The following is a 24,025-nucleotide window of genomic DNA, read 5'->3' on the forward strand; positions in this document are numbered from 1 at the left end:
AGTCCATGGGGTCGCAGAGAGTTGGACACAACTGAGCGACTGAACTGAACTGATGATATGCAAAACAAAGATAATAAAGCCATGCCAAAAAACTAGACAAAATGTTTCTAAGGGTAGTGATGAAGCTTGTTTTCAAAGACATCGTAAAAGTTACATCTCATTTGTAAAAATGAATGAATGAACATGATTTTATATAATGCTTAAATATAGCTAATAACACTGAGATATTATACTAATAAGGCTTTCCTGATGGCTCAGTGGGTAAAAATCCACCTGCAATGCAGGAGGCACAGAAGACTCAGGTTCAATCCCTGGGTCAGGAAGATCTGGAGGAGGAAATGGCAACCCACTCCATTATTCTCACCTGGAAAATTCCAGGGACAGAGGAGCCTGGCGGCCTACAGTCCATGAGATCACGAAGAGTCAGACTCGACTAAGCACGTGGCACACATTATACAAATACAATATAAAGAACTGTTGTTCAGTAGCTAAGTCATGTCCGACTCTTTGTGACCCCATGGACTGCAGAATACCAGGCTTCCCTGTCCTCCATTATCTCCCAGAGTTTGCTCAAGTTCATGTCCACTGAATCAGTGATGCTATCTAACCATCCTCTGCCACCTCTTCTCCTCCTGCCTTCAATCTTTCCCAGCATCAGGGTCTTTTCCAAAGAGTCAGCTCTTCGCATCAGGTGGCCAAAGTATTGCAGCTTCAGCTTCAGCATCAGTCCTTCCAATGAATATGCACAGCTCATTTAAAATATTAGATGTTAAATGTACTTATTTTGGGGCAGAAACATTTTACTTACATAAGTGGTTTTACTTATCTCTACAAGCCATGAGAACAGAGTTCTTTTAAGAATTACTAATGTAGGGGCTTCCCTGGTGGTCCAGTGGTTAAGAATCTGCCTTGCAATGCATGGGACAAGGGTTTGATCCCTGGTTGGAGAAGATCCCACATGCCTTGAGCAACTAAGTCACAACTCCTGAGCCTGAGAACTGAAACTACTGAAGCCCAAGCTCCCCAACAAAGAGAGGCCACTACAGTGAGAAGCCCACTAGTCACAACTAGAGAAAGCCTGGGCACAGCAAGGAAGATCCAGCCAAGGCAAAAATAATACATTTAAAAATTAAAAACAAAAAGTATTACTAATTAGCACTTTCCTGGTGGTCCAATGGCTAAGACTCTGCACTCCCATATCAGGCAGCTCGGATTTGATCCGGGGTCAGGGAGCCTGGTGGGCTGCGGTCTATAGGGTCGCACAGAGTCGGACATGACTGAAGTGACTTAGCAGCAGCAGCAGCAGATATAGAAAGAGCTAATAGTTTCAGATCAGTAAAGTTAGAAAACAAATTCACACTGGTGCAGATATCCAATAGCTGTTCTTTGTATCAGATGGCAATGATCAATTCTATTCCACTGGACACAAACAATCCGTATCATTATGAACAAAAATCATTTGAATTATTATCAGTTTTTTACAACTTACAGTTTTAAAATAGCTTAAAGATGATAAAAGAAGAACACCTAGGTAATCTTTTTTGCCTATTTCAAAGCATTTCATAATTTATCTTGACTAAAGCAAGGGAAAAATATTCAGAATACGGTTACACAAATCATAAAATTTAGCTATTTATGTGTAACATTCTAATTTTATAAACTTTGCAGGTTCCAAAATAAAGGCATTTCTGAGGACTCTTGTGCAGAATTCCTTTATTAACTATAAAACTTTGTATCAACTAAAGCACATTCTCCACTAGGCCTTGTTTCATTAGCCTGATTTGAATTACCCTACATATTTGAAAATAATTTAAGTAGGTCCTGACAGTTTTTCATTCCATCTTCCTATCTTTGGTTACTCTGTATCAGAATTAAGATTTTTAATTATTATCATTAATCTCCTTCTTATATTTGTGAAAAGAAAATGATGGAACTAAACAATCACAGGAAACATTTTTACCCAAATTCTAAGCACCTGTAAAAAGTACAGAGCAATCCCTCCTGACATTTGAATTAATAGTTTTAAGTATGTGTCAGGTGATTCTCCTTTGGAGAAGGAAATGGCTACCCACTCCAGTATTCTTGCCTGGAGAATCCCATGAACAGAGGAGCCTGACAGGCTACAGTCCATAGCGTCACAAAGAGTCCGACACGACTGAAGCTTTTAGCACACAGGTACACACAGGTGATTCCCTTTACTCTTAGCTTTTCAATCATGTGCTATTGCTGCCTATCTGTCATAAAAAGGGAAGTAGATTACCTGTGGCGGATTCATTTTGATATTTGGCAAAACTAATACAATTATGTAAAGTTTAAAAATAAAATAAAATTTTAAAAAATAAATAAATAAGATCTAAAAGTCCTAAATATTTATTGAGATTTTCTCCTTTTCAGCCAAGAATAGAAAACAAGCACTTTGGAGAGAAGAAAAAGCTGTGTAGAAGTAGGAAACTTCCAATAGTTTAAACCTTGACATTTGTATTCACAGAATCTTTGTAGACTGTTCTCTACAAATGGCTATTGTCCTCTGCAGAGAAAAATCCTAGTCTAAACCCAATTAATTATACATTTTAAGGCCTTTAAAATTCTTAAAAAAATTTTAAAATGGAAGTGGTAGGGTATATTTTAACAAATAAAGACACTTACTATTTATTAGTTTCTTAGGTTTTGTTGCTGAGCACATTTTTAGTAAAGAATAAAATGAATAGAGGAGGAATTGGGAAACCTAACAATAAGAGGAAAGATTTCCCAGGGAAAAAAAAAAAAAAGAAAGAATGCAGTTTAAAATTGCCATAAGCTTTGGGGGATTTATTATCCCAGAAAAGATGAGCAGTTGTATTTGTCTTTAATTAGCTCTATTCATTTTGTTTTTCAGATTGATGATTACCCAGAATTTCTAAGTCCACCAGATAGAGAAACCAACCAACACATTCGTATCATTTATTATTCAACTATTTTAAAAAAAGAGTGTGAAAAATCAAAAGGTGTCAGGAAATTCTTATTTCCATTTCATCATGCCAATGCTAACAACAAAAAAGGTATGTAATATATTTCTTTAGGTGACATAAGAAAAGATACATTTCTATAGGAGATAAAAAGATAATGTTCTTTTTTCCTTCCCAGCTTTACTTAAGTATGATTGACAAATACAAATCTATGTATTGATATTTAAGGTGTACAGTGTGACGTTTTGAAATATGTATATCAAAGTCATCACTGTGAAGTGGCCACCACAGTCAGGCTAATTAAGATATCCATCACCACACACAGTTACTTTTTTGTTTGCTTTTTTTTTTTTAAAAAACACTTGAGATCTACTCTCTTTGCAGATTTCAAATATACAGCATGTTGTTGTTAACTACAGTCACCATGGTATACATTTCAGTCTCCAGGACTTATTTATAACTGAAATTCTGTAACCTTTGATGCACACCTACCTTTTTCCCTTACCTCCACTTCCAAGTCCCACAACAGTAACCACCATTATACTGTTACTGTGAGTTCCTTGTTTAGATTCCACGCAAGTGAGATTATACAGTATTTACAGGTTCTGTGCCTGGCTTATTCGTACAGTGTCTTCCAGGTTCATCCATGTTGTTGCAAATGGAAGAATTTCCTTTGTTTTAGAAGCTGGACAATACTACATTGTGTGTGTATATGTATACATATATACACATACATATATACATACACAGGCTTTCCAGGTGGCTCAGTGGTAAAGAATCCACCTGCCAATGCAGGAGATGCAAGAAACACAAGTTTGATCCCTGAGTCGGGAAGATCCCCTGGAGTATGAAAGGGCAACCTGCCTCTGTATTCTTGCCTGGAAAATTCCATGGTCAGAGGAGCCTGGAGGGCTACCATCCATGGGGTCACAGAGTCAGACAGGACTGAGCGACTAAGCACGCACGCGCACGCGCACACACACACACTACATTTTCTTTATCCATTCATCTATTGCCAGACACTTAGGGTGTTTACCATTCTTGACTGTGTGTGCTCATTTGCTAAGTCATGTCCAACTTTTTGTGACCTCATGGACTGTGGTTAGACAGGCTCCTTTGTCCATAGATTCCCCAGGCAAGAATACTGGAGTGGGTTGCTACTTCTTTCTCCGGGGGTACTCACCAACCCAGGGACTGAACCCACACCTCTTGCATCTCCTGCATTGGCAGACAGTTTCTTTACCACTGAGCCACCTGGGAAGCCCCATTACACAATTCTTGATTACTCTAAGTAATTCTGCTATGAACATGGGAGTGCAGATATCTCTTTGAGACAGTGATTTTATTTCCTTCAGATATATACCCAGAAGTGGGATGGCTTTTAATTTTGGGGGGCACTTCCATACCATTTTCCAGAATAGCTGTACTAACTTAGATTCCCTCCCAACAGTGCATGAAGGTTCTCTTTTTTTGCATCCTTGCTAACACGTGTTATCTTTTGACCTTTTGATGAGTCATCCTAGCAGGTGTGAAGTGACAGCACACTGTGGTTTTGACTTGCTTTTCCCTATGATTAACGATGTTGAGAAGATTCGGTTCTTCACACTGAGGATAAGCTGGCTATCCATGATCAGCAGCATAGTGCCTGGGCCTAGTTTGCCATGAGTAGAAAGGAAGGAAAGAAATGTATGGAAGAAAGAAAGGGAGGAAGGAAAATAAAAGAAGAAAGAAAAAAAGAGAGGAAAGTGTTTTCACTAAATATTGGTTTAAAAAAAGAATGAGTTAGACTCTGAATTCCCTTTGGTCAGTGCTTGTTTGATTTTAGTAACCTTATCAACAATCAGAGATTTTAATGAAAAGACCTGGTGAAGAAGTGCAGGGGGTAACCAGAAAGATTGTGAGGGGGTAACCAGAAAGATTGTGAACACCTGGCTTTAGGAAAACTCCTTATAGTCATCTCTCTGAACCCTGGGCCTCTTACCAGCAAGGGAGTCACCAGCCCTGCCCTGATAATTGTGGTTTATCAACAGCATTCACCGGAGAAGGCAATGGCACCCCACTCCAGTACTCTTGCCTGGAAAATCCCATGGGACGGAGGAGACTGGTAGGCTGCAGTCCATGGGGTTGCGAAGAGTCGGACACGACTGAGCGACTTCACTTTGTCTTTCACTTTCATGCATTGGAGAAGGAAATGGCAACCCACTCCAGTGTTCTTGCCTGGAGAATCCCAGGGACAAGGGAGCCTGGTGGGCTGCCATCTATGGGGTCGCACAGAGTCGGACACGACTGAAGTGACTTAGCAGTAGCAGCAGCAACAGCATTCACTCTTCATTCAAAAATATTGGTTGGAAATCTGTTCCCAAGAATGATTCACATCTAGATTAAAAACATGAAAAGTCACCTTTAGATCTTGTTTTTAGGGAGCTCAGTGTGTGATTTTCCAGTTGTGCCTAAGGAGATGCAGATGATCTAGAGAAAGGGAGGTGGGGAGTCCGGACTCCTGGCAGCCTGTTTCTAGGTTTCACGCTTTGGGCCCTTCCCAAACATTTCTCATGGAGAAGTTTTAAAAATTCAAGGGTGACTGGATAAAAATAGATTATATAGTTCAGCATGGCACTGCTTACTTTCTTGGTCTTATTTTGTGCATGAAAAATACACATATATATGTATTTGATATATGTATATGAAATGTACATGTATACAAAGGAGTCCTTTAAAGTATCCATCCCTATAACTGGGAGCTGGTGAAAAGCAGAAAAAAAGGCATAGACTTGGGACTCAGCTAAGCCAGATTTGCATACTGGTTCTCACTTTTCCCAGCTGTATGACTGTCTGCAAGTCACTCAACTTTTTTGTGAGCCTCAGCGTCCTTGTCTCTGTTACTAGCGTCACAAGGTCATTGCATTATGTGAAATCATGTGGCCAGGGCTGGGCACACAGCAGGAAAGTAGGCAGCTATGAAGACTGCATGCTTAGCATGGAGAGAGAAAGAAAGAATGAGATCCACGGTGGCTCACTGGATAGGCCCTTCCACCTCTGGCATCTAGCCAGTGTAGACAGACCAACCAGTATCAGCCTGTTCACTCTTCACTGGACTCCACTCAAAATCAGGGTCAACCTTTTGGAGTACTGAAGAGCTACTGAGTGTGAGAAAAATGTCCAGTGTTTGTACACTGTCCTGGATAAGGACCTTACCACATCGACACTCTAGAGCATGGCGGCTGTTTTTAAAAGCTGCTCTAATTAGCAAACTTGTTAAATCCCTGGTTGCTCACCAGGTCTCCTGTCACACTAATTAGGATATCTAACTGGTGTTGGTTGCCTTAAATGCATATTTATCCTTGTCCACAAGCATAATTATTCTTGGCTTCTTTCCCTTAACACGTATAAGAAGATGAAAACATGCATTAAAGAAGCCAATTATAGGTAGAAGTTTTATGAAATTTAAATTCCTAGAAACTTTGCAAATGATGTTAAAAACAGTGAAGAGTCTTTTAAAACGTATCCTTTGTTCACACACACATTCATGGAATGACACCTCTCCCCTCCTCTCCTCTATTTTCATTTCCAAAGGTACCATCTGACACTTTGGCAAAGGGATTTTCAAAAACAGGAAATGATTGCTGTTTCAAGGAGTCATACGTAGCACACACTGGAGGATAAAAAACATGCCCCCTTTCCAGCAAGTCAGCACTGATGTGCTCAGATTCCTCTTGGCCTCCAAGCTGCTTATTCCTGGGTTAGGTATTGCTCTGTTCACAGGACCCCAGTGGTTCACCTCCTGGACATTCTGTAATATGTAATTCTGAAGCAAGAGATACGCTCAAACCTATCTAAGCGTCTATTTGACGGTAGTCATTACTAGAGTCCTTCATGTTAATAATGATGATGCCATGCCTAGAGAAGCCACTCACATTAATTACTGAGTATTTAAATAAAGATAATTATTAGAACTCCAAATCTCTTGGGTGAAAGCCTAGGGAATATTTGTGTCATGTGGTAAAGGTGCTCCCACTCCAATCAAGTAGATCATCTTAACAAAGGAGGCTCAAAATTTCAGATCATTTTTAATATAAATACTGAGTTTAATTACCATATTTTAAAGCAGGATTTCTAATTAGGCCCAACTTTTCTGGAGCTACAAAGAGGCTTTTCTCTATAGTACACATGTAAACCTGTATGGGCCACAGTTAGCACTCTGAATTGCACATTTTATGGCAACCCACTCCAGTATTCTTGCCTGGAGAATCCCGTGGATAGAGGAGCCTGCGGACTACAGTTTATAGGGTTGCAAAGAGTCAGACACAACTGAAGCGACTTAGTATGCGCGCACAGATGAAGGGCATGATTAGTAAACTCTGAATGAACAACCTTGGTGACAGCAGAGTGCCAGTGGTGAGCTGTATTAACAGTACGAGCTCTAGAATGAATGGGGTTATCAATGCCCATTAGTTTCAGGTACATTCTAGAATAGCGCTATCCAATAGAACTTTCTGCAATGATGGAATTGTTCCATATCTAGTCTCATTATGTCTAAACGGTATCCATCAGCTACCTGTGGCTGTTGAGGACCTCAGATGACTAGTGCTACTAACTGAATTTTTAGTTAATTTTAATGTTAATAGCCACAGGTAGCTCATGGCTACCAAATTGATCACTGCAGTTCTAGAATCATGGAAAAGACCTTAAAGGTTTTAGTGGCATATTTTGAAACACTGGCATAAAGTGAGGTAGACTAATCCCAAACCAGAACAAGACACAATAATTTAATGAAACAAAAACAGAATCAAAGTTTTTTATATGTCTGTGCATATGTATACATGTGTATGTGCATAATTTTTATTTTAAACCTAAAACCTAGATGTTTTTTAAAACTAGTGATGTGGGGTAAAGCCAAAACAACAAGACACTGATGAGTCTCTTAGGTTAAATGGATAACTTTTTAAAAGAAAAATTTTGGGCTGCTCCATGCAGCTCGTGGGATAAAAGTTCCCCGACCAGGAATGGAACCCATGCCCACTGCATTGGGAGCGCAGACTCCTAGCCACTGGACTGCCAGGGAAGTCTCTGGATAATTTTTATCAATACATAAGCTTGTCGGTCTTCCCCAGAGGAATAAGATTTGACAAATATAATCAAACCTCCTACAGGCAAAACAGCAGGTTCATTCTTTTTGGCATGTTGCTTCTGAAAGTATTCCTCAGCTGACCAGCACCATGTACCATCAGACACACACTGTGCCGAACTGGCTGAAGGACTTCCTACCTAAGCTACTGAAGAAGATTGAAGACTGCTGGTGCACACGAGATAACACAGGGGCAGATCTCTCTATTATCTGTATTCAGGCTCTCTTGTCATTATTGCCAGTATAGCCCTGCCAGGTTCCAATCACTGGCATCCAGGAGACCAGACATCCCACCAAGTGCTGAAACACAACTCTAGCCATACTTCATTTCTCAGTGGAGAACAGATGATCCTAAGCTTAGCCACTCCATTGTTACAAATTAAAAAGCTAATATAGAGAGGCAGGGACACTGACACTAAAGTTTTGTCACAACCTCTTAGTGTCCTCGTACACAAAAAGACAAAGTTCAAGTTTGGTTGGTGAACTTGGATGAAATCAGATTTAAGAGATGACTTGAAGCTAGCTAGGTACAGGCTGACTGTGGGTAGTATCAGCTTCTCAGTGAAGCAGCCCCAGCACTCTCTTTCCCCTCCAGCATGCCGGCAGTGCTGTACTCTGTGTTTCCGTTTCTCCAAGCTGCCTGTTTCGTGGCTTGGGTACTGCCCAGGAAAGGAGTTTGTACATATGACTCCTGTGGTTCACCTCCTAGACATCCTGTAATATGTGGTCCTGAAGAAGAGATAAGCTCAAACTTGTCTGACCCCTAGGCCACAGGTGTTCTACTAATATGTTCTACTTAATTCTAACAAAAACCAAAGGTGTTATTTGTATCACATTTAGTACTGAATTTGTGAAATGCCTACCATTTCAAGCGCCTGTGATGACTGGGGTCCTAAACACTTACGTATTAGTAAAGGTTATTAGCTTGCAAGTACAAACAATTTGATTCTGCCTTAATGCCAAAGAGAATTTATTGAAAAGATTTTGGAGCCTCTTAGGGAATCCAAAGGGGGAAGAGAAGAGCCAAATAGTGGAAGAAACCTGGGGGCCTGCTCCAGGGACTGAAGAGCCTGTGAGGAACCTCCCTCTAGGGTTCAGGCAGCCCAAGTGCCACAACTACTGAGCCTGAGCAACAACTAGAGAGTCCGTGTGCTGCAGTGAAAGATCCTGCATGAGACAACTAAGACTCAACGCAGCTAAATAAATAAATGCAAGAGTCATCAAATCAGTACCTGTAACTATAGCTTCTTTATAAGCTCAAACTATGTAATTAATGACCAATTAACTTTTCTTTTTTCCTTAGTCAAAGAAGAGAATAATGGGCCTATCTTTTGGAGAGGCAAAAAGTCTAACAGTCTGAATGAATCCATTTTCAGGTGAGATTGTTGGTTTATGTTTTTAACTTGCTGACCAAAATTTATTTTACATTTCAATTGGCTTTTTAAAGTGCTTTTACTCTACTAAAATCTTCGAATTGAGTTCTGTTTATCTCATATATATAATTATGAAGGTATTTGGGGAGGCTTTCTTCTAAATTCAAATCCAGTTAGTTATAAACTATAAATTTTCCCATTTCAATGGACTATACAGTGTCTCAATATAAGTAAATGATTAAAATCAAATTCGAAAACACTTACTGAACTCTGATTCTGTGTAGTAGGAAGTTTGTCCCTGTAATAGATACAACAATGAGTAAGATATAGTTCCTACCCTTGAGAAGCTGATTCTAACCAGGACATATGATATTTGCATAAATGAAGATACTGCAAAGTATGCATGCTAAGTGTCCTCAATGAGTTTGAGCAAATTGTCAGAGAGATTTAATAAGGAGAAAGGTTTTATTGAGTTTGGGGGAGGAGTCAAGATGTCAGATGACAGTTGTTGAAGGAATCATACATGGTGATCCAGATATTGCAGTTGTGGGAATGGTAGAAGCTACGATAGAGGCAGGGGAAAACTGGAACATGTGTAAATTTTAAAAGGAGTTTCCTAAGCTGCACAACTCAAAGTATGGTTCTATTACACACTTTAAGTATCTAGACACTAGAAAGAGGAGGGGAGCATAGGATTCTAAGAGCTCTGATTCAGGGGATGACAGGCAGGGGGAAAATTAAGGTGTGTTGGGGCCCTGAAAGTCAGGTATGACATGGGAGGAATAGCCAGGTTAGGAAAACATTGTAAAATGGTGCAAAGAAAAAGTGAACTTGTATTTGAGAAGTACACACAGACCCATGGTGCACCATGCTGTGTAGTAACTCAGGATACTGGGCAGGGTCCTTTTCCCACTGTACTTACTTTCATACTCACCTTCTCTCCTTGCACAATGATGTACAAAGGTCTTCTAAACCTAAATGTCACTATTATAACTTTTTTTCCTCACCAAAAGAAAAAGAATTGGTTTAGGAAGCCTGGCTTGTGTCAGATAGGCTTAGAGGAGCATGATTTGATATAAATCCATGTGATCAGAAGCCATGTTTCAAGGGGTTGCAATTCCATTGTTACCCTGAGCACCATAAGTTACTAGATTCTTGGAGGAGCGGTCTCTGCCTTCCTGTCTCAAGGCACTAAGTGATGTTTCTAACATGGCTTGCGTAAATGGAAGTATTGAGGGAGGGGCCGTGCCAGTGGATAGCCCCACATGCTCTCAAGTTCAACATTCCTTATTTCACATTTGGTGTACAGTGCCCTAATTTTTCTAGACCACTCTCTGATAGCCTCATTGTTTTCTTCCAGTTTAGAAAAATAAAAGAGATGTATAAGTAATGTATGCAGTAGGTGTTGTAGTTGTAGGTTATCTCGGAGGTTAGAACTCTGTTAAAAGTGGCTGACGTCCAACATAGGTTAAAAGGGGAATTTAGGCAATATTGGAATTAGAGGGCAATGCATTTTATTCAACATTCATTCAGTAGATATATATAGATATAAATGTAGATCCATCTATCTTACCTGTTAAATCTGGTATATTCTGTTTGTTGGGCTCTGTGATTGATTTCAGATGTACAACAGTGAGAAAAATCAGCAAAAGTTAGAAACCACACCACAGGAATGTAGGAATGGTAAGCATGAAGGTGGATGAGGCATACCTGGAACTGGGGACTTGAGTGCCACAGAACTTTGTCTCTGTGTCCTTGGATGTTTGTGGATCAGCTTCATTTTCTTTCACTGAATAACATGTCCTCTCTGGGACAGCAAAGTCAACAGCTGTCTTAAATTCACTTTTTATTGCTCCCACCACTACATGGTGGCTAACTCACATACTTTCTTGCACCAAATTAAAAAATCCTGGGACCTCCCTCGTGGTCCAGTGGTTAAGAATCCTCCTGCCAGTGCAGGGGACACAGGTTTGAATCCTGGTCTGAGAACTAAGATCCCACATGCCACGGGGCAACTAGGCCTGTGTGCCAGAACTACCGAAGCCCATGTGCCCTAAAGCCTGTGCTCTGCAACAACAGAAACCACAGCAACGAGAAGCCCACATGCCTCCATTAGAGAAAGCCCATGCACAGCAACAAAGAGTCTGAGAGTTTTAGAAGAGCTGAAGACCCACCACAACCAAAAAAAAAAAAAACATCCTGGGAAGTCTCTGATTCCTAGCTTGAATAAATGATTCACTGCTAAAAATATCTACCATAACCAAGAGGTTTAAAAACATGGCAGCTTCTGTGTGCTCCGTGTGTGGAGGAGAGGAGTGAATATAGGTCGGGGTGGGAGAGTTAGGTCTGCTATCCATAGTTTTCTAGGACTACCATCTTCGTAATTAAACATTTGAGTCAGAAGTGTAAACAAAAGGCAGGCTATGATAAACACTAATTAGAGGGCTGAAGAATGTTATCGTGTAGAGGGCTTTGAAACACCTCTGTGGTATAAAGTTTTAGGCCTAATTATGAGAAGCTGCAGGTCGTAAGAAGGAAGCAGTTATCTTGGGACATCAGACTTACATAAATATGATTACTTTTCAAGGTAATAGTAAACAACAGACCTTTTAACACCTGAGGGATGGAAAACAGACTAGTGATGATCTCTGATAATGAGATTCAGTACTTCGGTTCCTCTATCTTTAGTATAGCTCTTCATTAGTGCATAGTTCCGTGTACTCAAACATTTTACAGGAGAAAAGCCAAGCAGATGTCTCCTCAAAATGCTCCTTGAGGAAAAGTTTATTGTGACCTACTTAAGAGTCCCCTAACGCTGGCAGGGAAAAGACTGCCTATTGCTTGCACATATAAAAGGAAAACATAGAGATCAACGGAACATTTTTACAGTGCTGGCACAGAGTCAGATTTATATAAATTCAACTGAGTTCACCCTGAATAATCCAAAAGGAGCAGAGTGACAATGCTTAGCCCTCAGTCTAGATCTGCTCAGCTTATACCCACTAGGGTGGGTTTTGATCTAAGTTTACATCTGTTTATAGCCTCTACTGATATCTAGCTAATAGGGCATGGCAAGTAGAAGGATGAACTGAAGAAATCGGTCTGTTTAATAAACAGAATTCACCCGGGTTCAATCCCTGTGTTGGGAAGATCCCCTGGAGAAGGAAATCGCAACCCACTCCAGTAGTTTTGCCTGGAGAATCCCATGGACAGAGGCCTGGCAGGCTACGGTCCATGGGGTTGCAAGAGTCAGACGTGACTGAGTGACTAAACCGCCACCACATGACAGAGGTGACCACCTTGGCACCCTTATGATATGAGAATGTGTTGCACTTAATATCATTAGCAAAATAGAAGGGAAAAAAACAATGAAGAAGTTGAACCTTATATCTTTCTCTAAGAAGAAACATTTCTTGGCAGAAACTAGAAAAAGGGAGCTGTGTTATTCTTTTCTGCATAGTAGAGAAAATCATGCAGGCTCAGTAGTCACACTGGATGACCTCAAGTCTGGACTGTGTCTTGGACTATTTCACCTTCCCAGGGCTTCACTCCTCATCGTAGGATGGGGCTCACAATGGTACCTGTCCCATGGGGATGATATATAAAGAACTAAATCACGTACGGTTGACCCTTGAACAACACAGGTTTGAACTTTGCGGGTTCATTTATATGCATATTTCTTTAATAGGTACGTACTACAGTCCTACACAATCCTCAGATATGGAACCCTGGATACAGAGGGGTGACTCTAAAGTGTTATGTGTTCATTTTCAACTATGCAGAGGGTCAGCGCCCCAACCTCATGTTGTTCAAGGGTCAACTGTACATGTGAAGTGCTTGAACTGTGTGTGACACTTAGTAAATCCCTATTAAACTTAGCTCTGTTGTTATTGCTAATTATCTGCAAGTCAGTCACTAAACAATAACCTATTCGGCATCCTCAGAATCCTTGATCAAGTCTTGGAACAGAATAACTTCCCTCTTTTCTACTCCCACTAATAATATAGTATTTAAAGAATAAAAATGCTATTGTGTGGGCTTCCCGGGTGGCTCGGTGGTAAAGAATCTGTCTGCCAGTGCAGGAGATGAGTTCAATCCCTGGTCCAGGAAGACCCCACATGCTGAGAAGCAACTAAGTTGGTGTGCCACAACTACCGAGCCTGTGCTCTACAGCCCAGGAGCTGCAACTACTGCGCCCACGTGCCCCAACTACTGAAGCCTGTGCACCTGGAGCTCGTGGTCCACAACAGGAGCAGCTGCCGCAAGGAGAAGCCTGTATACTACAACTGGAATGGAGCCCCTGGTTGCCCCGTCTAGAGAAAAGCTCACGCAGCAATGAAGACCCAGCACAGCCAAAATTAAAATAAGTACTTTCTTTAAAAGCTAATAAAAATGCTATTGTGCAATAATTTGGCATGTGTGTGTGCTAAGATGCTTCAGGCATGTCTGACTCTTTTTGACCCTATGGACTGTAGCCTGCCAGGCAACTCTGTCCTTGGGACTCTCCAGGCAAGAATACTGGAGTAGGTTGCCATAAAATGTACTATTCAGAGTGCTAACTGTGTTGAATATTATGTTATGTGACTCTGGGTCACATGATACGTTTGGTACTGGTCTCTGCCAGCCTCTTGATTACACTTAAATACTGATAATTGCTTTCCAGTTTTGAATTATTTTACATAAAATTGCTTATATCTCACCAATTCTGCTTTAGTAGAGCCTTCATGGGGAATTTTTTAATTCAGGAGAGCTGAAATTCTACATCTTAAGATCTAGGCTTATATAATTTTTTTATGGAAGAATCATTGTTTTTATTGTTCTGCTTGTTTTTTCTATTTTATACATTAATCTGACTACTTCCTTGAATAGGTGCTTTGCTCTCCATGAAAACTAAATTCCCCATTTTCGTATTTAACTTCTTTCTCTTCCTTCTTAAGAATTTAAAAATCAAATAATTATTTTTTTGTATTTGATTTTAAAACTTTTGAAAAAGATGAGAAAGAAGTTAAATAAATTCTACTTAACATTTTTCCTCATTTCTTGATAGAATCAATACACTAGCATATATGTACTTTGTATTTTTAGTCGACTTTGCATCTAATGGATTTTTCTGAAGCTGTTTAATGTTGCCTGTTGCTTTTTGGCCTGTGGCTTTAACTTGATGGTTTCAGCCTCAAGGAGTGAATGTAGCTGTGTTTGATGTGGAGGGGAAAAGGAGAAAAGTCATTTGTGCATAATTTTGATCTTGGAGTTATCTTTTCCAGTTATCTCATTGCTTACTCCTTTATGGCTGGGCTCTCCCTAGAGATACATAATCAGCTCATTAGAAAAACATTTGACTTTTAGCAACCTAGTACTATAAATATGAAGTCGACAAGTGTGGAAATTCAAGGTTCTAGAACTCTTGCTTAATAATGAACTACTCTTTAATCAGACTACTAAGAGTGGGTATTACTGAATTTTAAATGAAAAATACAGTTTAGCTTTATGGTTGGCTTGCTTAATTGGTGAAGCTATAATGTCTGTGGCATTTTAATTTATGCTGTCAAAAAGGTAATCCTTGTTAGAAACTCTTTTTAACTCTCTAAAATAATACATTTTTCATACAACTGAGTAAATTACAGTCACTTCAAGTGGACCTTTCTGTAATTACCTGAAATCATTTTGCTGACCTTTAAGATCAGTTCAGTTCAGTCACTCAGTCGTGTCCAGCACTTTGCAACCCCATGGACTGCAGCATGCCAGGCCTCCCTGTCTACCACCAACACCCGGAGCTTACTCAAACTCATGTCCATTGAGTCGGTGATGCCATCCAACCGTCTCACCCTCTGTTGTCCCCTTCTCCTCCTGCCTTCAATCTTTCCCAGCATCAGGGTCTTTTCAAATGAGTCAGTTCTTTGCATCAGGTGGCCAAAGTATTGGAGTTTCAGCATCAGTCCTTCCAATGAATATTCAGGACTGATTTCCTTCAGGATGGACTGGTTGGATCTCCTTGCAGTCCAAGGGACTCTCAAGAGTCTTCTCCAACACCTCAGTTCAAAAGCATCAATTCTTCAGTGCTCAGCTTTCTTTATAGTCCAACTCTCACATCCATACGTGACTACTGGAAAAACCATAGCTTTGACTAGATGGACCTTTGTTGGCAAAATGATGTATCTGCTTTTTAATATGCTGCTTAGGTTGGTCATAGCTTTTCTTCCAAGGAGCAAGCGTCTTTGAATTTCATGGCTGCAGTCACAATCTGCAGTGATTTTGGAGCACCCCCAAAATAAAGTCTGTCACTGTTTTCACTGTTTCCCCATCTATTTGCCATGAAGTGATGGGACTGGATGCCATGATCTTAGTTTAACATATGTAGTGCCTAAAATGAACATTTTAACCTAATTTCATAACATTATCTAACATAATCTGTGCACTGGCTATTTAATTCAATTCCCATAGAGAAAATTTTAGAAAATATCATCTACAAGAATAAAGAAAAGCTATCACTTTTGAGCACTTGCATGTTCGTGCGTGTGTATGTGCGTGCATACATGTACACATATGTAAAGTCAGTGGAAGAGGGAGCTGAGAATTGACAGTCAGCCTAGTTCATAGCATTGTACAGATGACGAATGAATTCTACACCTGTTTAAAATTACGAACAAATAAAAACAAAGTGGTTTCCAACTTTCATAGAGGTTCCAGTCTCATAAGGGAGACAAGATTAATTAATATAAAATGATAAAATAGCAATTCAAGACAATATAGGGTAATATTAATAGCTAGCACCTACTGAGTGATTAATAGCTAGCATCTATTGAGTATTGCATCTATTTTCTTACTTAATCCTCACAGAAACCCAATAACGTGGTTCTCTTGGTTCCTATTTTAAAATTAGGAAATTAAGGCTTAGGTCAATCAAAGTCACATAACCACTGAGTGGCAGAGCCTGGATTAGAACTTGGATCTCATACTCTGCAACTTCTTAGCCTCTGCCCCTTGCTTCCTTGGGCTGCAGAGAAAAGAAATGGGTCATGGTGAGCTGGAGAGAACAGGGAAGACAAAAGATGGGACAAAGATTGATTCTGAAAAAAAACTGCTGATGCTATTGCAATGATATTGGAAAGATCAGAAGAGTATTAGCAAAACATGAGTCAAAGAAAACACCATTTAAGAAAATCTCTCTTCACATCTCTCCACATGAATAGTTTTTTCTTTATGGTATCCATCAGAAATGCACAATGAAAGAACAATCAAGTTTCAAAACTTGAATGAAAAGTCCTTTCACTAGGAGTATTGGGTTCTGTGAAGGACAGGCATAATGCTTTAGATGTAAAAAAAAAAATGCCTCTTTAAATGACATAGGGTAAAATTCTATTTCTGAAAGCAGGAATATATACTGAAGAATTATACCATAACTCCTCTAGGTCAGTGGTGAACAGCAGGTGAGAGTAAATCGCTCCTTTCTCCTAACAAGCATTCCCTATATGTGAAGACTTTTACTTTCAGACTCGAACTGCTGCAATGGGCCACTGGGTTCTCTTTGTTCCTTTCTGTTAAATTCTGAATATTATGTTTAACTCTAAATTCTACCTGACAGGTACCACCAGGAGAGCAGCACAGCATCCAAGGATTCAATTCTTGGCCCTCCTTCAGACCTGAAGAAGCTGTCCCTTCATGGCCAAAGAGCCCGTGGACCCTTACCTAACCCCTCCAGAAGTTGTCAGCTCACATCAGCCAGTAGAAAAGCTAGTGGGCCATTTTGTATAACAGACACAAAAGAACCCCAGGGGCTTTCAGATCACAAAGACTCTCTAAGTGAAATCCCTTTCAAGTGCAATGGGAACGGAAATGAGTTTTACTTAGGAAATTCCACCCTGGCTTCCCCTTTACAGAGCAACCCAAACCTAGAGAGAAAGGAGTCAGAACTTCATTTGTATGTTATTTCCACAACGTCATCAATATTTCTGCACTTAAAAAGTTCATGGAACAATTATATTATAGTAAGTACCCTCCTAAGTTAACCTCAGCTTGAGTATTATTTTTTAGGATAGGCTTCCCTGCTCTTCCTCCCCATTTTGGAAACTTAACCTTGGGATTTAAGATAGTGAAAGACACAATGCACTGGACAATTAAGGTGATGATTTTATCAGGCTACTGCAATAGGGAAAATGCTCATTAATGAAAAGTGTCTTAAAGAAAAGGTGATGGGCCTGAGGTTTCATGAGGCAGGTAATAAATAGGGGAGTTGGCCATAAGTCTCATAGGAATCAGTGAGGAAGGTTGGAGACAGGTCGTATTTTGGAATATTTGTGAGCAGTGTGGTTCTTTTTACAGTTAGCTGGGGTGATTTCTCAGGCTTCCCAGGTGGCGGTAGTGGTAAAAAACCTGCCTGCCAATGCAGGAGATTTAAGACACACAGGTTCGATCCCTGGGTCAGGAAGATCCCCTGGAGGAAGGCATGGCACCCCACTCCAGTATTCTCACCTGGAGAATCCCATGGACAGAGGAGCCTGGTGAGCTATGGTCCATAGCGTTGCAAAGAGTTGGACACAATTGAAGTGACTTAGCACGCACACAAGGGGTGATTTCTTAACCATTCAGCTTTCAGTGAGGACAAAGCTCAACACTGTCAATGTTTCATTATTTCTTAGCTGTGGTACTGAAAGTAGGTTAGTGGGAGTCATTGTCATAAGATCAGATAATTTTACAGAGATCACCTGGCTTATGTCCTTTATTTTATAAATGAAGAGACTGAAGCAAAAAAAAATTCTAAGTAACTTACTCAACATTGTGTACTAAGTTTAGAGGCAGAGTCAGAACTCTCATTTAGTAATCTTTTTATAACGCCAGGATCAGTTTTATAATATGACCCTTTTTAGTTCCCTTCAGTGATACATAATTTTTATTACTGATCTTCAAATATAATAATGTTGAAATGGAAGTCACTCAGTTGTATCTGACTCTTTTCAACCCCATGGACTATACAGGACTAACTCAGGTCTGCATTGTGGATGGATTCTTTATCAGCTGAGCCACAAGGGAAGCCCAAGAATACTGGAGTGGGTAGTCTATCTCTTCTCCATCAGATCTTCCCAACCCAGGGATTGAACCCAGGTCTCCCGCATTGTAGGTGGATTCTTTACCAGGTGAGCCATAAAGGAAGCCCTTCTGAGTGAAAAGAGTCTTTCATAATAATGTTGCTGCTGCTGCTGCTGCTGCTAAGTCGCATCAGTCGTGTCTGACTCTGTGCAACCCCATAGACGGCAGCCCACCAGGCTCCCCCGTCCTTGGGATTCTCCAGGTAAAAACACTGGAGTGGGTTGCCATTTCCTTATCCAATGTATGAAAGTGAAAAGTGAAAGTGAAGTCACTCAGTCGTGTCCGACTCTTAGCGACCCCATGGACTGCAGCCTTCCAGGCTCCTCCATCCATGGGATTTTCCAGGCAAGAGTACTGGAGTGGGGTGCCATTGTTAAGAGGTATGAAAGACTCTTATCACTCAGAAGAAGCTAGGAAGGAGGGGTTTTATAAGAGGCCCAAATTTGGAAGACTGCAAGGCAACTCTAGTTTTTTTCTCATAACACAGTTCAGAATATTTAATGTTTAAATTAAATGCTAAATGTTTAAAATTCATCTGTAAAATTTTAAACAGCTTTCTCCAAATTAAGAATGTATGTGAATCATAAATAGAGGGAAAATCTTGATCTCTTAAGAGAAGGCCTTATATATTCTAATAGAAAACCCAAAACTTAATTGACTTTTAAAAATCTGCGTAAATATTTCAAAATAACTGTTTATACTTCCAGAATTAACTAACTCCTAGTTTTAAGTACTACTTTAAAATTCTGCAGTAGAGGCATGCTTGGGGTAAGTCAGATGGGCCAACTCATAGCCCTTCTGATGATAAAAGCAACAACAAATAACTAACATGCAGTGTTATTATCAATGTTATTAACTGTGCTGATGCTTTCTGTATATTAACTCATTTAATCTGTACAATAGTCCTATGAGGAAGACTGTTATTCTCATCTCATAGATGAGGAAACTGAGGTATAGGGAAGTTAAATAATATATTCAAGGTTATACAACTAACACAGAACTGGGATTTGAACCCAGATAGACTGATTTTTTTTCTATGCACTGAAATAATGTGGATGGAGGGGGTTATCCTTATGAGTTGGCAGACATTATTATTAAACAACGTTCTATCCCTTGAAAGAAGGAAAACAAGTAAGCAAATATTTCATATACAAATGATGAATCAATTAGGCTAGCATTTATTCTAGTGAAAACGGTATTAACTCAATATAAACATTTAAAAAAATGTAACTTTTTTTGTGACATTGTTGGATTCTCTAATTAGGGTGGTTACCCTTGGTTAGTCTTGGCTATCTTCATAGATTTTAGGAAATGGAAAAAAAATAATCTCCTAAATCAGGCACATTTATCTTGGGTAATTGATCTGTTGCGTCTGACATTTCTTTCCTGTTGAGGTATGGAAATGCTCCTGGGAAAAGACATCTTAACTCTCTGTATACTTTCAGGTAAAATTAACCTAAACCATCCAGTTAGAAATTAGCACTCATTCTGATTTTAAGGGTTTCCAAAGAGTTGTCTCTGTGAATAAGCCATTTTATCTGTAAATTTTACCAAAAGTAATTATGATCTCTGTTGTTTAGCATCTCAAATTTTACGAAGACAAAATATGGCAATTCTTTGCGCTTATGTTGTGAAGATAACTGCTAGAAAGCTTAATAACTAAGGAATATTCTCAAATTAAAATTCTAGATTTAAGGCAAGGATAAATTTGGAGAGGAAAAAAGGGCAGCTTTTTTAAAAAAAGAAAAAAACATAGAATAATGACAAAACTAGTAAGACAAAGCACATAATCCCCCCCTACACACCACCTACCACCATACTCTGTTTATAAGGAGTAAGACAGGAGTTGTTTGGAGCTGTAAATCAGAAACATTTCAGAAATCCCTTCTGACCTGTCTATTAAGCCTCAAAATAAACAAAAAATTATTTAGAGAACTTGCCGAACATTACATGCCAGTTTGTTTTAAGACCCAGAATGAATGGGAAATGGCAACACTAACAATTTAAGGAAAAAATAACCCCATTAAAGGGGGAACAGGTAAAAAAATTATTGTATATCTTGGCAATGTAATACTGTAATTATTAAAAAGACTGAAGTAAATCTCTATATATAGATATGAAGAACTGTCCACTACGTATTAAGTGAAAAAAAGACCCCGGATTAACATGTGATATGATGTGGCTAGTATTAAATAAATATTATAAATATATATCATCTAATGTGTAAATATTATAAATGTATGTTATAATTAATATGTTTTTATCTGCCTGAAAGAATATAAACCAAACCAACAACAGCAAGGTGTTTTGAAAATTGAGACAGAAGAGGTGAGGGATAGGGAACTTTTTATCATTTATACATTTCTGTACTGTTTGATGTTGATACAATGAGCAAGTGTTATGTTTAAACTTTTAAAAAACTATGTAAGGAAAAATTCCCTGTGGTATTATCAAATACTGGAATGAGTTACAAATCATGTACTGTAGAAGGGATTAAAGAATAGATATATGATATTGACTAAAAGTAAGCAGAATTGATTTTCATTCAACAAAAATTCTAACTATTCCCACTTTTTTCCTCTTTCAGAAAGCTACTCTTTTACAAGATCCCCTATATGTTAGTGAGCTCAGTCCTGCTACTGGAAGTCAAAAGCCATACAGGTAAGAAGTGATGACAGGTCAGAGTTACATAGGAGGTTGGGGGTGGGGGTGTTGTTCTCTTTGCCTCTCCTAACTCTGTGAGTTGCTGACCATCACATTTATATCTATATCACTTCATGCCCTGACTTGCAAATACTATAATCTCTATGGGACATCACTTCCTGTATGTGTCACAGGAGCCAAAACGTCAGCATATTCAAAACAGGGCTCAGCCTCTTCCTTCTGTGACCTGACCTTCTGTCTATGTTTCCTAAACAGGGCATGATGTCAGTATCTCCAGACAGCCTAAGCCAGGGTCTTGGATCCCCAGATGCCCACCCTCTACATCCAGTCATCACCACATGATTTATTGTACCTATTGAATATATCTGGATAACACCCACTTCTTTCCACTGCCATATGCTCATGTCCAATTATTTCTGTTTTGGGCTCCCACCAGTATTTTCCTTGCTCGTCTCTGCCTTCACTCTTGCACCTTGATAGACCTTTCCTCAGCATGACAGAGGAATCTTTCAGAAGCACAAATCTGATCATGTCACTTCTCCCTTAAAGCCTTTGAAGAGCTCCCCAGTGCCCTTAGAATTGTCTACACTCTACAACACCTTTTTACAAATCTTTCTGATATCTCTTTATTTTTCTCCCCTCAACTGTTGTGTCTCCCACACTCCTACCTTAAATTCCTGATCCAAGAGAACTTGTAGGTCTCAAAAAGCTCCCTGTTCATCTGGATCCTAACATGATGGTATCCATTCTAGAACTTACCTACTTCTCTTCTTCCTCTTCATAGAAATGTCAGCTCAAGTCTTAACTCATTATCCCTTTTTCTAAAAATCATTTCTCAAAGTAAGTTAAGAGGGCCCCTCCATAAAATCCTGTGGTTACACAACTTGTAGCACTGTCTTCTCTGTATTATGGATTGCTTGTTTACATGCTGCCCCATTAGGAAATATGATCCTTAAGGGGAGACTGTACCTTGGTCACTAGCACATAGTAGACTGCCAGTAAGCTTTATACAATGAATGAATGAATGAATGAATGAAATAAGATAGAGGCTGGACCTTATATGCAAGACAAAGGAACTTGGATTTTATCCAGACTTCATAGTACTACTATGTTCTCATCACAGTCAGCCTTACATTGAAGCAGTTACTTGTGATGTGACTATTACTGCCAGTAGATTTTGAGCTTTTGGAAGGCAATGGACTTCCTTTGTGGCTCAGGGGTAAAGAATCCACCTGCAATGCAGGAGTCGTGGGTTTGACCCCTGGGTCAGGAAGATCCCTTAGAGAAGAAAATGACAATCACTCCAGTATTCTTGCCTGGGAAATCACATGGACAGAGGAGCCTGGAGGGCTACAGTCCATGGGGTCACAAGAGTTGGACACAACTTAGTAACTAAATCATCACTGCCACCCTGGAAGGTAAGAAGGATGTCTTATTAATTTTTGTATTTTTCTTACTTAAAACAGTGCTTTGCACAAAGAAAACACTCTGTGAATTGATGATTCCAATAACTTTGATATTAAGTCATAAGTGAGTTTTGAGAGATTTACGATAAGTGACATATACTGGGGGTGATGCAAATAAACTAAGGGAAAGTTTAATTTTAAAAGTTACAATTCATTCCCCATTAAAAGGACCCAAAGTTCCTTGGAAGAATGACTAATTCTAGGCCTGTGGCAGGAAATACACAAATGAATTTGAAACAGCTTGAGGCAGAAGGCAAAGAGCAACAGGGCCCAAACTAAAGGGCACAGGAGCACCCATGAAGGGGCTCCTTATTTAGCCAAAGATAGGACAACATGAGATCAGAAAAAATAATGAATGAGATGGTTAAAACATAATGAATATATAAAAATTCCAAAGTGTATAATGATGTATCATGGAAAGTCCTCTCTCCTACCCTTCTTCCGTTAAGAAATAAAAAATACATTAAATTCCATTAGAAGTAAATAGGGCATTAATTCATTTCTCTGCAAATAAGCAAACAAATGCAAAGAATTAAGCATTTATCCTGCCTTTCCTGCATAAACTGTAGTTAGTTCAGGGTAACCAAGTAGCTCAAGTTGATGAGAACAAATTTAATTTTACAGAATTCCAGTTAATAAATGTGGAAGGTTTGAGAGAAATAGAAAATTACCATTTTTCCAACCGCAAATGAAATAAAAGATTCATGCAATGATCTCAATGGATGGAACTATTAGATAGAAAGGTGAAGTGGAACTTCAAAATCGAGGGATCATGTAAATAACTAAACCATTGATCAGTTTTAGCATCACTTAACTGGGATGCTCTAATGAGGCACTTAAAAATTTTGTGCCTCATTATTTGACATAACATGAAACAAAGAGCACCACCTATGGCACATCTTTGCTCAGACAATTAAACTGCTTTGTTGTGGTTTAGTCCCTCAGTTGTATCTGACTACTTTGCAACCTCATGGACTATAGCCCGCCAGGCTCCTCTGTCCATGGGATTGCCCAGCCAAGAAATTGCTTCTCCACAATTAAATTGGAATCTGACTTAAAGTGTGGGTGTGTCAGCCTTAAGAAGGAATGAAATTCTGATACATGTGACAATATAGATGAGCCTTGAAGACATAATGCTATGTGAAATAAGTCAGTCATAAAAGGACAAATATTTTATGATTCCACTTATATGAGATACCTAAAATAGGCAAATTCATAGAAACAGAAACCAGAATATGGGTTACCAGGAGCTAGGGAGAGAGAGCAATGGAGACTTACTGATTGATGGATTCAGAGTTTCTGTTTGGGATGATGAAAATGTTCTGGAAATGGGTAGTAGTGATGTTGCACAATATTATGATCACACTT

The 24,025-nt window shown here is 39.3% G+C and overlaps 2 protein-coding genes across 5 annotated transcripts in view; one reads left to right on the top strand and one right to left on the bottom strand.

Annotated features, from left to right (window-relative positions):
* Positions 1-24,025, bottom strand: part of XPOT (exportin for tRNA) — a 168,513-nt gene that overhangs the window by 82,810 nt on the left and 61,678 nt on the right. The gene's annotated exons all lie outside the window — the stretch shown is intronic.
* C5H12orf56 (chromosome 5 C12orf56 homolog) overlaps positions 1-24,025 on the top strand; it is an 80,208-nt gene that overhangs the window by 26,149 nt on the left and 30,034 nt on the right. The window contains exons 2-5 of the mRNA XM_002687653.5: positions 2,876-3,038; positions 9,374-9,446; positions 17,026-17,428; positions 21,115-21,188. Of these exons, the coding sequence (XP_002687699.1) occupies positions 2,876-3,038; positions 9,374-9,446; positions 17,026-17,428; positions 21,115-21,188 (713 nt within the window). The remainder of the gene's footprint in view (positions 1-2,875; positions 3,039-9,373; positions 9,447-17,025; positions 17,429-21,114; positions 21,189-24,025) is intronic.

The sequence above is a fragment of the Bos taurus genome, chromosome 5 (genome assembly GCF_002263795.3).
Source record: "Bos taurus isolate L1 Dominette 01449 registration number 42190680 breed Hereford chromosome 5, ARS-UCD2.0, whole genome shotgun sequence".
In the NCBI taxonomy this organism is placed as follows: Eukaryota; Metazoa; Chordata; class Mammalia; order Artiodactyla; family Bovidae; genus Bos; species Bos taurus.